A 16,375-nucleotide genomic window follows, 5' to 3' on the forward strand; every position below is an offset into this window, starting at 1 on the left:
AAACACTCATCAGTATGGATCATTATCCATTTGCAGATACACTAGAAGGGCATGGACTTGATTAGGCCACATTATGGATGATGAAGGATGGAAAGGGACAATTAAAGCTCCTATTTTTCTATCCACTGGATATTGCACTGGGCACACGTTTTGGACCCTCTGTTGGGTCGTCGATACATACACTCGCGTACACACTCACACACATACACACACACGCAATAAGGACGCAAATGACACTTAAACAATACGCGTGTAGAGCAGACAGCTTTCGTGCGCAATCGATGACGCTTTTGGGTGTAAGAAAAAGCTAAGAAGAGAAGGAACCCCCTTTTGTTAATGAAGCATACATTATGGCTGCCTGGTTATCATTAACATTGAAGTTAGACCGAGCGAAAGAGTGAGAGAGAGAAAAGGAGTGTGAGAGCGAGAGAGCACGTTGAGAGTGTTTTGTTTAGCGGTTATTGTTGCACGGAAGATCAGTCACAATCAGATGTACATCAATGCATGTGCTGAAGGTATGTTTTTTCTTTCCTTTGTTGCCACATGATCACACATACACGCACACAGCTTTACACAGTTTTTTTAAACCATTCAAACGTGCACATCCGGTACGATCGATTGACTTACGGTGCGTGGCGGAAGGATGTCACAGGCAGTAGGCGTACGGAGTGCCAATCCTTTCGGAATCCTCCGGTCCACACCTGTGCTTGTTTACTGAACTTGAGCAAAGGTTTTGTTCCGTTTTCTGCTTTCCATCCGGAAGCTCACTCGACAGGACATACTTGCACAAGGACACAATGTGGCATGTCGAACGATAAAATGTATCCGCTTGACTGCTTTTTACCCGGTTTCGGGAAGTTCCGTTTGATGAAGGTTCCTTGTGTTTCGTCAAAAAAGATGGCGTCCAAAATATAGACAACACCACGAAAATCTCGGTCGGTAAGATGCCGACCCCAAAATATACACGCCGCTCCTTCCGGCACACGCACGCAAAACGGACACAAACACATAAACACCGACACACACGCACCGACAGACGGAGCAAACTTTCGTGCACGGGGACGTTAGGATCGCAACTGAATCGCGTACTGCCGCTCGAAACCGGCATAAGCCGTGTGTTGGCCGCGCTTTTAACGTTCGGCCGAGCGGCACACGACCCGCTACTCTCATCGCCATGGTTGACTTCGTCATCGGTCTGTGATCTGCGTGGAGTTTGCCTTTTCTCTCGCTCTATTTTTCTTTCTCTCCTTTGCAGATCGAAATCTGCCCTGTTTGATGAAATAGGTATGGTTTCTTTCGTTTTAGCGCCCTCTTGGAAGCTTTCAACCTGGTGGCAGCATTGGTGGTGTGGCGTATGCTTTTTTCGTTGGAGAGCCAAGATTCCCTCTCCTTCAGAGATCTAGAGATGAAAGTGAAACGAGAGTCATGTGAAGCGAGAGTGAAAGCGAAAAGGGATGACAGTCGAGTGGATAAACGAGACAGCTGCTATTACAACGCGTCTCTTGTAAGCTTTTCCCTTTCATCGGTAGGGGAAACTCGGCGAACCCTTCTTTATTCGGGATCACGATAAAAAGGGTACCAAATGGAGGAGAAGTTACGAAACCAAGCACCGATCTGTACAACAGCAGACCAGATGAGAAGATTCTACTTTTTTTAACTGGTCTGAGTAGGCGTAGAATCTTTCATTTTCTCCTTTCAAAACTTGCTTTCACCATTATTTTACTTTCTCCACCACGAAAAGCTCATTCCAGCGGAGGAATATTGGTTAAAGGTGGATAATTGATTTTGTACGATTTATTTTGGGAGACGAAAAAATAAATAAACATATAGAATTTTATGAAAATACTTCCTTAAACATAAAGTCACATATTCAAATACTTTAGTTGTGTTGGTGCTATCGTTAGCAGCTTATCCGATGGAAATTATGGTGATCTTAATGACTTTTTATAGCGCATAATCTGCATTGACATTTATGATCCAGCAAGGTCTTTCATTAATTATGCTTTTTATGTTACATGAAGACTATTCTGGATTTTTTTGCTTTTATTTTGTTATAACAGCTGCTCAAAAATAATTCACTTTCTGTAGGTTAGCATATCAAAAGCAATCTGCTCAGTGGCCTACAGCCACAATATTTCCCTTTCCATCCCAACACGCCGTGTGTTGATTTACATCCGTTACAGTACACGGCCACTTGGTCTGTCCAGTATCTGAATCGCTTGGTTGAAAAATTTGCTTTGCAACAGAAACAGATAAAAACTTTCTCTGGAAAACTGTACACAACTACACCACAGCACGATAAACTTTGCTGGAGAGTAAAATGTGTCTTGGCCGGCTGATTGGGACTGCCGACGACCTGTGCAAGGGCTGGCTGTCTACAGTACGGGAACTTTAGCTGCTTCGTGACCCTGCGCTATAAAGTTAAAGTTTCTCCCTTTCAAAAACAAACCAACAATACTGCAACTTTGCACCACGACTGACAAACACTTTTTGTACAACAATAGTGAAGCTTTTTAACCAAGTGCTCACTTGCAAAAATTGTTCCCAAACCTCAAATCCTTTGCTAAATATTATGAGCAACTTGCATGAATGGTTGAAATGCAAACATCAATAGAATAATGTTTGTCTTGTGCTGAAAGGCTCACGAGTGGCTCATTTTAAAAAGCTGATTCAGTTCATTACTCCAACAGTCTTGTAATTAAGTGATTTATGTACTTGGGACTGAGCGTCTTTTCGCCGCACTATATCATTATGACTTGACACGAGGCGAGTGTAAACTAATCTTTATCTTACGCTTCGTTCAACGGTGTTTGATCATTCAACAGCGTGTGTTGCAATGCTGAACCGTCGCCTGATGCCTTCATTCTACACACTCCACATGTTTATCTTTATGCTAAAGGTACCTTTTCAAAAGCAAAGAGATTCCCTGTAGGGCACATTGTCGACCTGTTGCCCTTTTTTGCCGTTAGAAGTTAGAACAGCTGGCGGCGATCATGATATCGTCGGTGATGATGATGATGATGATGATGAAATTTTTATCCGTTGTTCAATAGCTCCCTTCGGTTGGATTAATCCCTAAAAATCGATCAACAAGTCAATGTTTTCTTTCAACGTTCCGTGCCGACGGTACGAAACAAAAAAGGAAATATTCTCTTTCTACTTCGATCGCTATCGGGTGGATGATGTTCCGCCCGGCAGAGCAGGAAACTACACGGCTGGAATCAACAATTTGCACCTCACCAGACACACAAGATGGAAATTCACCCGTCAACGCTTGGCAACTTTTCACCCTTTTCTAACCCGATTCCACCGTCCGCACGTAATTAGGCATGCAATATTTAATTAAAAATTATGATCCAACACCGTCAGTTTTGGGTAGCCTGCGGCCTGCTTTCGATGGGAATTGTTCAAATCTCGCTCCAAACCAAAAACCAACAAGCACACAAAGAAACCCGTTTTTTTGTTTCTCATCTTCTAATGAAGCGTATGATGAAGCTGAACGTCCACCTCCGTCTCTTTGTATGTGGCAATCGATTATGGAAACACAGGCGCGAGTGATAAAAGATCGACTTCATTTATTCCACACCTCGGACTCATATTGTACGGACAGTTTTTATTGCCTTTGCTTCTACCCATCCACGGCAGGAGTTTCGTGTCGGTTGATACACTTTTTCGTTCTAACTTTCTGTCCCACCAGGATGGAACCATCTGGAGGCAGTGGGAAAGCGAACGAGCGCGCTTGTTCGAGAAGATTGTAAATAAACGTTTAACGAGTGAGAAAATGTAAACAGCACAGCACAGTGAGCTGTGTGGACATGTAGTTGGCCCCAGTGTACCGGTGGACCGTATAGCAGTAGGCTATCGGACGGTTCACGATGTAACGTCCATACCGATCGTGCTGGTTGATTTTAATTGCACGAATAAATTGAAAATATCATTCAATTAATTGTACTAGATCGGGTAACCTATCTACTCGAGTTTTGTATGGGATATTGTTCAAGAAAATAGACTTTTCCTCTTGTTGTTGTGATGCCAGGAGGGATAAATTTGTTTAAAATATTTGTATCCACCGAGATGGTTCAATTTCATTGATTGGTAGCAATTTAAGAAGCTATAATTTTATTTTAATTGACTCATAATACAGAACAGAAGACACTTACTTACTAACACTTACAGAAAACACATCTTTTTCAACATTTAAAGTTTTAAAAGTCACTAAGTAGTGACATAAATTGAAGAAGGCTTCATTTTAAAGTCCTTCGTGCTAGGATAAAACGTCGACTTTCCATCGGCAGGATGTTTTTGACCATCTTTCACGTCTTTGTGCTTCTCTTAGAGGCAGATCTTCACCACATCTTGATCTCGTAGCTTGAACTTTTCTCCTGAAGCAAGTAAAACAACACACGCGACGAAAGCTTTTCAGTGTCGATGCTAACATGGTCCCGGCATCAGGAGCACAATCGGGACATGTTAATTATTCTGGGAAACAGTATTCTGTGCTTTGCCCGAGTGGTGCCTCCCCGCGTGCACACACTCGCAGACCCATGACACGACACTCTGTTCTATGGGAAAATTCTTACCTCATGGAAAGTGCACCCCTTTCCCGAAGTACAACCTTCAGCAATGGCCCGAAAACAAGCGCCAAACATATTTTGCCTGATGTTTTGCCCAAGAAGCTACAACCCCTCGGGGCAGGAATTTGGGAAGACGGGGAAAGGGGGAGGGTGTGTTGGAAGTAGATACTTTACATCAGGAGGACTTAGTGGCTACGACCAACAATATCAAACCCCAGCTAGCAACCGACCAAGTAAAAGAAACTCATAAACCACACCAAACCACCATAAATATGCTTACGAAAGGCAAACAGTGTGGGCGAACTTTGTACAGCGACGGGCGAAAACATCATGTTTAATAATGCCCGACATACAGATTCTCTTGTTTGCATACGCAGGGAGCAAGAGCAAGAGTGAGACCAGGTGAAAGGTGACTAGAAACGGAGTCATGGTGTAGCTTGAGTTTATCTCGTAAAAGTGATGCAACAAGAAGGCGATGGGTTATGCACAGGAAGTAAGGATTGAAATCGATAGCCAACAATTAAGTCCCGTGCCGCCCTTCTAAACGCAACGCCTTGGGTACATTTATACGTAATCAATTTTTATGAGTCCTTTGCGTGTAGCCGTACAATCAGAGCTTTCCGAAATAAACTCCTCCACGCTGGGACCTTGAAGGTGAGCTTGATTTACTTCTTCACCGTTGCCTTGCCTTGATTTCACCCTCAGCGAGCAGGAGCTTTTGTCACCCTTCGAAGGCAGCTGAGGCTTATGCACACGGGGAAGGTTTTCCTTTTTCCCGCTACACAACATACCATCGACGGCAAACGGAATGGAGAAAAATAAAAAATGCCAGTTGACGAAACGAGCTGCCCATAAAAGACCAAAATCCACACACATTTATTCGAAACGTAAGGGCATCAGGGAGCAACGACACACAGTGCTTCTTTTTGCATTTACACAGGCAGCAGACCATTTGCATATGTCCCTGGCAGCGATGGTCCTCCACCGTCACCATCGGCAGCACTTAAACTTTATTGCATTAATTATTTATCCCAATTTGACATGGCTCGATGGCACTTTTTTTCGCTTCTTCCCTTCAATGGTCTTACGTTTGCTTTGCTAAATCATACTTAAAAAGCTTTGCCAAACCTTATCCGCATCCCGAGAATCGGTACACACGATCAGTGTTTGTGCGCGAGCGAAAGCAGGAACAGCTGGATGAATGATTTATTACCAAATGCATTTAGCTGGAGGTGTGCAAACATTGCTCGTCCTTGTTTCGAGTAAACGAAACCAAACCTCAAATCTTTGTCCAATGGCCGATACGCGTTTGGTTTCGCGAAGTAGCACACGCGCACATCCCAGTCAGAGTCGACTCGCGTGGCCAATGTAAAGGTAAAAAAGCAAATCCTAATTAACGATCCTAACCCACACCGTTGGCGTCACTGGCAATAAATGCCAACGCTAAAAACAAACATATTTTTCTCATTTTTTATGCTCTTTAACCACAAGAAGGTTACCTAGAGGAGGATGAAGAAGAGGAGGGGAGAGTTGGGGACGAATAAAAAGCCACCATAATATTTCCGTTAATGAGAAGCTCTTGCTAGGTCAGGTGCTTCTCGAGTCTCGATGGAAGCAAGTACGCACAGTGGAGGAGTAATTATTGCCAGAGATTAGTTGATGGTCGCGAAATAGAAATTGCAATGCCCCTCATCATCATTCGAGAATAACCCTCGTTGAATGTTATGCCGTTGTCGACAACAAAAATCGACCCTTAAAAAATCGGAATGTTAAAAATAAACTCAAAACATCACTTGATTAATAATGAAGATGGAAAGGCTTGTTCGAAGCTTTTGAGGACCTGTTGTTTTTACATCAACTGTGTCTTCACTAATAACGTGGTTCGTAGCTTCGGAAAAAGCGTTCCAAGAAGAGCTTTCGAAGAAGCAGTTGTTCACTCATTACAACTCGGATGAACTTTTCTTCGAAATGAAGGATGAATACAGGTTTATTCCAAGGGGAAATTACGCGTATCCAGCTCTACTCATTACAAGAGCTGTCTAGTAGCTAAGTGAATTCACTGAAAATTCACGCCCTTGATGCGCATGTGAACCACTCACACTCACAGTGAGGTTCGTTGCCCCAATACTCTCACGGCACTCAGTGAGCTTCCAACGAATGCATTCGTTTCGCTGCCATGCAGACCGCAAAACCGGTCGACCTGGAGAATCGGTCGGCGCCACACTGTGCTGACCACACAGTTGCACCTTGCGTGCAATTAAAAACGGGCGCAATATGCCACGGTCAATGTCGATTCCAGTTGTTTTCTTCTCGCTTCTTTTCGTAATAAATTCCATAATTGAATGCTTGCACAACATGCGTTCATTAGTAAGCATTTTATTCGTCAACAGCGCTCGATCACGCCGATTGCGACACATGCGACACACCAATCACTTGGAAGAAACTTGATTGGAGTAGTAGCGACCATTGCAGGGACTCACATAGGTCGGTGTGGGACATGTTTTGCATTATTACCGTGTACACAAAACGGCAAACGGTTCAGTTGCAGCACGCGATGCATGCACGGAAGAAATGGAGGCTATATGCGTCGACACGAGGTGATTAATATTCATTACGCACAGCTCACCACCAACCTGTCTCACATGGAGCCGCTTAGATGGATGCTTATGAAACCTCCTTCAACACTTCTTCCACGTTCACACCTCACCTGCAGTTGTGCCTTATCATCAGGTTGCAGCAAACAGCCCTCTTCATGGAGGATGTCCCATTTCCAACTTCCGACCGTTCCGGGCCGGTTAGGCTTGGATTGCAATTAAAAATGCTGCAGCTTGCTGGTTAAAATAAATCTCCACAACAAACACAACCCTTCCCTGTTCTATCCCGGACGTATCCCGAACAATTTTGCTATGTGTACATTGTCACAGGTGGAAAAAGGGTAAACTTGCCTGGTTCAGGATGCTTTCCGTACAATATTTTCTAAAGGGTACCGCACGGAACGTTTCGCCCGAAGCCTGCCCGAGAGTATACCAGGAAACGATTGCTTTACAAGTTTGTTCCATATTTGCTTCCGGGGGGATACCTGTGTTTGGTATGTTGCTTCTTGTTTGTTGTCTGTGCCACTTACCTGAAAAGAAAATGGAAAAAAGCAACTTTTAGAAAGAGGACATAGGCAGCGTCGCAGGAAAAAAATAGATAATCATCTAGCCTTTCGTAATGGCCGTACAGCGATGACAGCACTAGCAAACTGTTCCTGCCAACGGCAAATGCTTTGGGAGGACATGTGGTATTTTGTGGATTGTAATTCCTCAAGCAAGATAAAGCAATAAGATTACAGATATTAATTTTATCATCTTTAACTTCAGCTCACCAGGCAAACTTAAAGCTTTCGGATTTAAATGTGCAGTCTAGGGATAAAAAAGTCCTCTGGATTAAGTCCAACGATAACAAATCTGTATTTTAATTCCTATTAAAGCAACTTGCCTTCTTACAAATTAAGAAGATCCTTAAATAATATGAAGAGTTGCCGCTGACCATAGAATTAAATTACGATTCGCTTCCCATTCCCATCCCGTCTCTCTGTCTGGACAGGAAGTGTGGGAAAACTTTGGCAAACTGCTTCTTCATTTCAAATGCCAGTCAACTGCTCAAAAGCAGCAGCGAATTGCCCGAAAACTTCTATCTCAGCCAGGCAGGCAATAGTTTTTCTTGCGACGGTGAACTCATCTTCAGACCACCAGCGGCACGGCACTGAAATAGAATCGTGATCCCGATCGTCCCATGGGGTGGATGTTTGTTATGGAGAAAGTTTCTGTCGGTATAATATCAATTTTTGAGAGATTCGTAAAACATTTTGTTTTTCTGCTCGGAATATTCATTTCGAATTTTTGGAAAATTTCAGGAGTTGGAAAACTGTTTTAAGAATAGCGCTGTGCATGAACTGAGTTTTTTCGCTGAAGCTAGGGCGACCTTTGCCAGGAGAAAGCTCTTCCACACTTTCAAACAAGCACAATCGTTCAAAAATCATATTCTACATGCTGACAATCCCTGCTTCGTTATATTTACTTCGCCGACAAGGGAAAACAGCACGATCTTTCACAGCTCATCGAAACAAAAAACTCTCATTTTGGTCTGCAAAATTATGAAACGATAAAGCTATGAATAAATCATAAGCCACGAGAAGGTTGTCCGCCATGGGAAACTGTATGAGCATTTCTCTAAACTTTTGACAACAAAATTACATACGTTGTAATGGAGCATATATTCGATATGTTCGATGCTAAATATTCTGTGAACTTTTTTCCCTAACGTTAGGTCGAATTAGACAACGTGCTCTGCACATGGCAAGAGCTGATATTTACCGTTCGTCCAGCCGCATGCTGCTGCGGCTGATGTCGCTCCAGGCGGACATCGAGCGGGGCCGCTGGAAAAACTTCGAGCCCCTCCTCGAACCCTCCACCGGCGTGCCATCGAAGGTTTCTGGGGGAAAATTAACGATTCGTAATGCTTTCGCACTGCTGGTCGAGTTGCAGCTTTCTTCGGACATACCCAGCGCACTGTAACTGATACGGAACTTGCTCATATTTGCCTTGCCCACCCGCCGTGGCCGTCACCGTCGCCACCAATCACACCCACACTCGTGGCACTCTTGCCCCAGTGCACGTCGTCGTCGTCGTATGCTCCTGCTCCTGCTGCTGGTCGACGCACCGCTGCCATGCCTTACACGATGCCTTCGATTGCGTACGATCGATGGTACCGCATTGCGTGTGCCGTTAACCCACGCGCTTATCGCGCGACACTTTCCCGATGAAGACGCACGATAATTTAACGCTAATTAGCTCCTCGCACACCAGCACACATTAAACCATTCACTTCACTTTGATGCTTCACGCGTCATGCCGCCATGTAAACATTGAACGGTTTTAATCACTTTCTTTCGGGTTGATAATTCAACTATCACACCAAGCAGCTCTGATGAAGATCTACGGTGTACAAGATGTGTTGTTGCAGCACACCGACTGAACGTTACCTCGCCAACTGATCACGAGAAGAAGCTGCTGTCGCTTCGAAACTGCTCCCCGCTTTCGGCACTGCACGATTTACAGGCAATCGGCGTCAACACGACTTTGATACAACCCTCAACACACTACATAAATCAAAACCACTCACTCGCTCGCAACCCTCTCCAGTGGACGCCGTTTTCTGCAAGGGCGACGTTTTTCCAGACTTTTTGAAACGACGTCGCCTGAGCAAGGCCCATCAAATGGCGAGAAAGGAAACACACATACACACACATTGACGAAGAAATAAACACACAAATCACGGCTCTCCGAAACGAAAACCTGACGCACTCGACAACACAATAAACAACACTGTGACCACCTTCGCGCGTACTTTGAGCTCAAGATTTTTGGAATATTTTGATTGCATACAACACCACCTCCTCCTCCTCCTCCTCCTGATGTGCCCTGCGCACAAAACAGGGAACGCCACAAGACACAATTTCACTTGTGTTTTTCGCCTTTCAACGCCATCGTGAAAGGTCTGTTTTGCGGAAAGAAAAACTCATTGTACAGATGGCAAGAACAAAACCGGTGAATTATAATATGGTTTCTCTCCCACAGAGTGAAGGAATTGCGTGGAAAATTTACACTTTTTGAGTTAAAGTTTTAACCGTTACACGCTAATAGTGTTTGTTTTTCTCAAATTGTAAAAGAGAACAGCAGTTTGAAGTTTTTTTTTAACTTTTTGTTCATTTAAATTTATTATTAACAATTCCTTGCACAAGTTCCTTGAGGGTGTTTACATTTACCTCGACCAGTATCACCTTCTATTGTAATTCAATCCGTCCCCAAGCAATTGTACCGCCCACACTATTGTCAAAACACAAGCACACCAACGACAAATGGTGTCAACGGTGGCAAAACGTTCAACCCAACCCTCCGGCAACGCCACCGAACGTAAGGAAAATAAATAAAGTGTCGGTGCGAATTTCTCCGTCAGCGGACTGCGGATTTAAATGAAATATTTCACTTTTTCTCGCGTCACCAAATCGGTTTTCTGCGCTAGAAGTTCGTCGAGAAGAAGAGTGTTTGCAAACAAAGCAAACAATAATTATTGCGCACGGATGCGAATCGGTGGATTTTCCACGCGCACGGAGTGGTACTGCAGCGTGGGATAAGTTTGTCTGCCTTTTATTTCTTTTTCCACGGGAATTGTATGTAAGTCAGTTTGTTTTGTGTGCATGTAACATGTTGGCATGTTGATTCATTCCGTGAAGGGTTTTGCACAGGCCCATAGCATGTAGGAAAAATGATGAAATGTCGTGTGTGAATCAAAGTATTCTACAATATTAAAATGTGATCCTTTGGAATTGAAACAGCTTTTTCCGGAAACCAATTTTGAATAAACAGTCAGTAGTTTCCCCACACACTTCAACAACTTCACCGAAAACACCCAGAAAAAGGATTGATCCTAATGGTTATTACCCTCAGATCAGGCAAAAAAAGCATTCAAAGAGATAATCCTGCTAAATCTGAACTCGTCATCAAAAACAAACCCACCGTCCTAAGCCTTTAAAAGGGTTTAATCCTAACAACAGCCATTTAAATGTTCTGCGTGTACATTCGCAGCGAGTAAAAATTCCCGACAATGGCCCATATTATGGTGAAAGGAATTTGGGCATCTGTCAAGGTCTGACTAGGACTACCGAACCAAACCCGACAACCTTTTGCACTCCTTTCCTTCAACGCTGCTGCATCGGGCGTAAATTGATTCCTCGTAAATGGCTTTCCAATAGCCACGGCATGCATTATTCAACATGCGGCTACCATCGCAAACAATAAATTCCATCTTGCAGAGATAGATAGATTTTCATTTTTATCCAACCGGACGACGAGTGAGCGAGTGGTTGTGGATCATTTTCCCTTTGCGTAGAATAAACAAACTCCGATCCACTAGGTGCCCGCTTCGTCTCTCAGGCAGTATTCAGGCATTCGTTTAGGTGATTGCATTGCCTACGATGGTACGCGTTAAATGATTCACCATGGTCAGCATGGAGCGGAAAATTATTTCAAGCGTCTCATTAATCATCCGTTCCAACCATTGTACCGACTGGATGGACTTGGACTTGGAGTACAAATCGGAAGGTAAAGAAAACTGACTACTAAAGCAAACAATTTGAGACTTACCACGGCTCTTCCAGTTTGAAGTGAATAAATTAAATTTTAAGCTAAGGTTTACTGATTGTGGGAGTTTGTTACAAGTTGCTTGGAATAATCATACGACAAAACCACCCCAGAAACAAGTCAATTGCATTAGCACAACAGTGATAAAGTGAGACCGGTATTCAAATTGCATAAATTTAGTCGATTTTGTTCTGCACATCAGCCCAAAAGTATTGCATACTTAGTATTGCCACAAGATAAAGTTATATTTTAAATTCCTTTTTTCGCGCTCTTCTCCTTTTCGTAAAGCTCGTGAATAATAGAAAAGAAAAAATATATCTGCCATCCGTCACATGTGAACCGCTCCGAAGAAGGAGAGGACACGAAAGACTAATACATGTCAGTGACCAATGTAACTGTGGGACAAAAACTAATGTGACGAAAAGGTGAAACTTCTGATTCTCTCTTTTCCTAGCACGAGAGTAAGGTCAAGCCGATTGACCCCATAAATATGTCACTTCACGATCAATATGGTTTGTTGCACGTACAGTCAGACCTAGTGTGGAAGCCAACGAGTCACTTCAGGCCAACTTCAGAAATAGGGGATGGGAGAAGAAAAATACTAAATTTGACCTAAATAAATAGTGTAATCCTCTAGCAAGCAACGCCCTTACGAGGCATCTGGATACAACCTTAATCTAAGCCTGGTTTTGTTCGATAATGCAATGTCTTCTTCAATGCTGCTGTCAATCCACTTTGCCGTAGAGCCGGTTCCCAGCGAATCGGGACACTTTCACACGAAGCAATACTCTGCCGTGTTAACAACATCCCCGTAAGACAACGAGCTAACAAGTAAACATATTGAGGCTGAACCCTTCGCTTCCGTACATGAATAATGCAACGTGTTGCTGTGCAGTCCGTACGTGGGAGTTTTGATTTTATGCCTCGATTTAAAAGGAGCTTCGGGATTAGCCCCATCACGAAAGGAATGTAGGGATGAACAAATTGAGCTTTGCTTCGAAGAGTGTTAAAGTATCTAATCAATATTGAATTGGCTTCACCTTGCTCGAAATCTGCCTCTTCACACAAACTTCTCCTGAATGATGACATCCTAGATCAAAGGAAAGCTTTCTTGTGAAATATATCTAGGATATTCCTGCAGTTGACCAAAAGACAGGATGTTTGATTTGCTGATCATTTTTGTCTGATGTACAATCTGTTATTTTAACTAATTTAAACCTCAATACGAACTTAAACAGCCCAATTTGTTGGTGAAAATTCATGCAAACCACCTAAAGCTTCGTAAGTTTTAATGAGGAGCTAATACCATCAGGTTCACGCTTCACTTTCTTCATCGAGCACGTCCATCCGCCCGGTAAAAGATAAACGTGATTGCCTTGGAGCAAATTAAAAAGGCCACCTCCGCGGGACACGCACCATTAAGCTGGAGCATGCTCATAAATCAATGATAAATCGGACCGAGAGAATCAGAGCGGAGTGTTGTTTGCAGTGTAAAAATTTATTGTCCACCGTGTTAACGCGAGTGGGAAGCAGTAGAAGAAAGAAAACTGTTTCCATTCCACGCCAAACGGGACAGAAGAGTAAAACTTCTCTGCCTTGCTTTCTTTGTGATGAACATTCTTTCTGTACTTATGCCTTAAGGCGACTAGGAAATTTAAACGAAACATGATAAATATCCTCACCAAACCGCACTTTACCCAGCAAACTCCTCATAGCATCGTTCGTTCTGCAAAAATGTCTTTAACTTGTCTCCAGCCTGAATGAGATGAAAACAAAAATCAATGTTGATAAAGGCTAAAGGACAAAAAAAAGTTCGCGTCCTCTTTTATTCAAGAATCGCCTATTCGTGGGTAGAATGCTGATGCCTAATTCAACAGGATCTTTGCCACGTTGTTCGGTGTCGATGTCGTCGCGATTTAGCGAAAACCCCTTTTTTGCTGCAAGATGCAAACATTCCACCACTGTCTTCCCGGGAAAAGATGGTGAATAAATTAAAGCGTCTTTCATCATTCTTCGAAATGAAGATTAGCTTCAAAACACGCTTCTTAGCCCCTTGCATCGCACACCGTTTCCCGTTGCTCCTAGGATCTTTAACTTCGGCCTCCTAAAAAGGAAGCGAAAATCGTCTCGAGGGGAATTGATGGTGGTTTTATTTGCGTCACTTTTCGGGACACTAAACGAAGGAATTGAAGGAATTTAGACGCTTGATTGTCGCTTCCAAGAACGCTGCCATTTTATTCTTCAAAATAACTTAATTTCTTTGATCGTGTTGGGTTAAGTTAGTAAAACACTGCTTTATGCGCTGCAGATTGCATACTTTTTGGTACAATATCTAATTTTCTTTCAACATAAGCTTTGAGCTTTCCACTAGCAGACATATCTACTTCGAAGGAGTGAACCGAACCAAATGAAGAAGACATCCTTGCGTCAACTGATAACTATCGCCTCGTCAATCAACCGGCACTATCGTCTCGGTCAAGGACTGCATTAAGCAGATAAAAGAGTTCACATCAGCCACACTACCCGCTTATCAATGTGCATTGTTCAGTTTCAACCAGTTGCCACCAGCTGTTGTTGCAGAACGATCGTTAGAAAGGGCGTTGGGCGGAAAATGGGCAACCCTGTCTACATCTGTCCGAATTTATTGAGCAGCACAAATTTGGCTCCCTCTCTAGCTGATGCCCTTACAACGCTTGCTGCTCATACGACTGGACACAAGCATGAAGCAAGGCGTTTTTTGACATGTGATGCCAGAGTAGGAAAAGGAAATCGACTAGCCAGAAAGAAGGCAGATTCTCCAGCACCCCGATGGGGTGGAAACACTTATCTTCTTTGCCCTGAAAAATTCATTTCGTATTCCAACCGTAGCGTGGAAGTTGGTGCGCGTGAGAGGATTTAATAGAGGGAACGCTGTTTGTCCGACCTACTCGAACCGATTCTCAGCACGATCGATGCCGATGGCAATTGATTCGTATTTAAGCGTAGCTGGTTTCCTTTTTCCCAGCGATCTGTTTTATGTTTAAATGTTGAAGCGATATCTGTTGTGCACCAATAAACTTCAATTGCATTGTATTTGAAAGATTCGTGTACATTAGCTTCTAAGTTTTAGGCCAATTAGAAGAAGAATTTGTGATATAAATTCCATGTTTTATGTTTGATTTCCACACACACAGGACAACCTATCGCCGAAAATCAATTTCCCAGAGAAAATACTCAACCAAACACATAAACATCTCCCAAAAGCTCATAAAGTGTACGCCGTCCAAGTATCATAAAACCACAGTTTCCCACAACCACATTAATCCTGTGCTGTGTCATACGAAAAACACTTCCCACTTAGTGCTCCCGTATTGTCATCCGGGGCCAGGACCACGTGAAAGCATGTGAGACTTTGCACGCTTTCTTTATGATCCTGCCATTAATGTTATAATGTCTGTTAATGGGCTTATGGCCGTGTCATCAGAAGTTCCGGATCCGTTGAAAACAATGCAATATACTTGCCTGCGGGAGCTTACGATGGAGTTCGTTTTGTGTGAATGGAAATATGTGAAAAATATTTCTACTGCAATAGCAAAACTTCCTTCACAAACTGACACCAAGATTGGTAGAAATCACACTCTAGAGGAACAGCGTATGAGCGAGAAAGAAAAAATACACCGGAACTGACATGGAACTTATTGCGTTCAGTTGCAAGCGCTCCGAATTCTACTGATGACAGGAAGTATTCCCGGTGAGAGTATGATACAGGGATACAGCAATCTCCTTCCTTGTCGTATGTTAATTAAACCGGGAAAGTAACCGTGAGTCGCTGGCTGGGTAGTAGTGCGGTGTGCGAGCCAAAACACAAGGTTCACGCCATTATTGAAAACTATCAAGATGACACAGGGTGCACCAGTTGCGCAGTGTGGTGGTAGGACCTCCTCCCGTAGTACGGTTCATTGCGGTACAGGTTTAATACCCACGGGGGGCTCACCGACAGAGAGAGAGAGAGAGAGAGAGAGAGAGAGAGAGAGAGAAAGAGTCACCGTGTCGTCGAGTCGACGTGGGAGTTGGCCCACAATGCATTTCCTCGTTCGAATGTGGAGCAGAAGAACAGCAACACCACATATACACACTCGGACGGGTTGCCAAAGGCTTTCCAAAGGCAAACCTACGAACGATCGCATAATCATCTCCCACAAATGGGACTTTGTTTCTGGCCCTTGTTTTTGTTTCTGCCACAACACGCTATTCCCAACACCACAACAGGATGACTTTGGGGCACTGTTTGCCGGTGAGCCATCCGAAGTCATCCTTCCCACAGCTTATCTCCTCGACAACGGTGTCAATTAGATGGACATGCTCGAATGGGCCTGTGCCCAGCGAACCAACCGAGGACACTGATGTTGTTTCAAATAATGTGCCTTGTACAGTAGGATGTGACGTTTCCGAGTGCTCCAAGTGCAGGCCGTTTGCCGAGGGCGGTCCATAGAAAAGATTCGGAAAATTGAAATGAAATATGAAAACGATATTTCCGTGTTCCGGTAGAGCTATGGCGATGATTTCGGAAGCTCTACGACACGGATCATTATTTGCTAATCTGCGTTTACTGAATGTGAATGGAAAGCGTTAGAAGTG

At 43.5% G+C, this 16,375-nt stretch overlaps 4 protein-coding genes across 5 annotated transcripts in view; 1 reads left to right on the top strand and 3 right to left on the bottom strand.

The window, feature by feature from the left end:
* Positions 1-16,375, top strand: part of LOC126561808 (regulator of MON1-CCZ1 complex) — a 250,519-nt gene that overhangs the window by 124,329 nt on the left and 109,815 nt on the right. The gene's annotated exons all lie outside the window — the stretch shown is intronic.
* Positions 1-16,375, bottom strand: part of LOC126561334 (potassium channel subfamily T member 2) — a 130,158-nt gene that overhangs the window by 79,327 nt on the left and 34,456 nt on the right. The window lies entirely within an intron of this gene.
* LOC126562510 (glycerol-3-phosphate dehydrogenase [NAD(+)], cytoplasmic) overlaps positions 1-16,375 on the bottom strand; it is a 211,372-nt gene that overhangs the window by 38,965 nt on the left and 156,032 nt on the right. The window lies entirely within an intron of this gene.
* On the bottom strand, positions 8,929-9,409 carry LOC126563444 (uncharacterized). The gene has a single exon (XM_050220090.1). It carries the CDS (start codon positions 9,151-9,153, stop codon positions 8,929-8,931), a length of 225 nt encoding a protein of 74 aa, XP_050076047.1. The 5' UTR covers positions 9,154-9,409.

The sequence above is a fragment of the Anopheles maculipalpis genome, chromosome 3RL (genome assembly GCF_943734695.1).
Source record: "Anopheles maculipalpis chromosome 3RL, idAnoMacuDA_375_x, whole genome shotgun sequence".
Taxonomy (NCBI): domain Eukaryota; kingdom Metazoa; phylum Arthropoda; class Insecta; order Diptera; family Culicidae; genus Anopheles; species Anopheles maculipalpis.

Excerpts from the sequence above, each read along its gene's own strand:
- LOC126563444 (XM_050220090.1), bottom strand. The coding sequence starts at position 9,153 with ATGAGCAAGTTCCGTATCAGTTACAGTGCGCTGGGTATGTCCGAAGAA.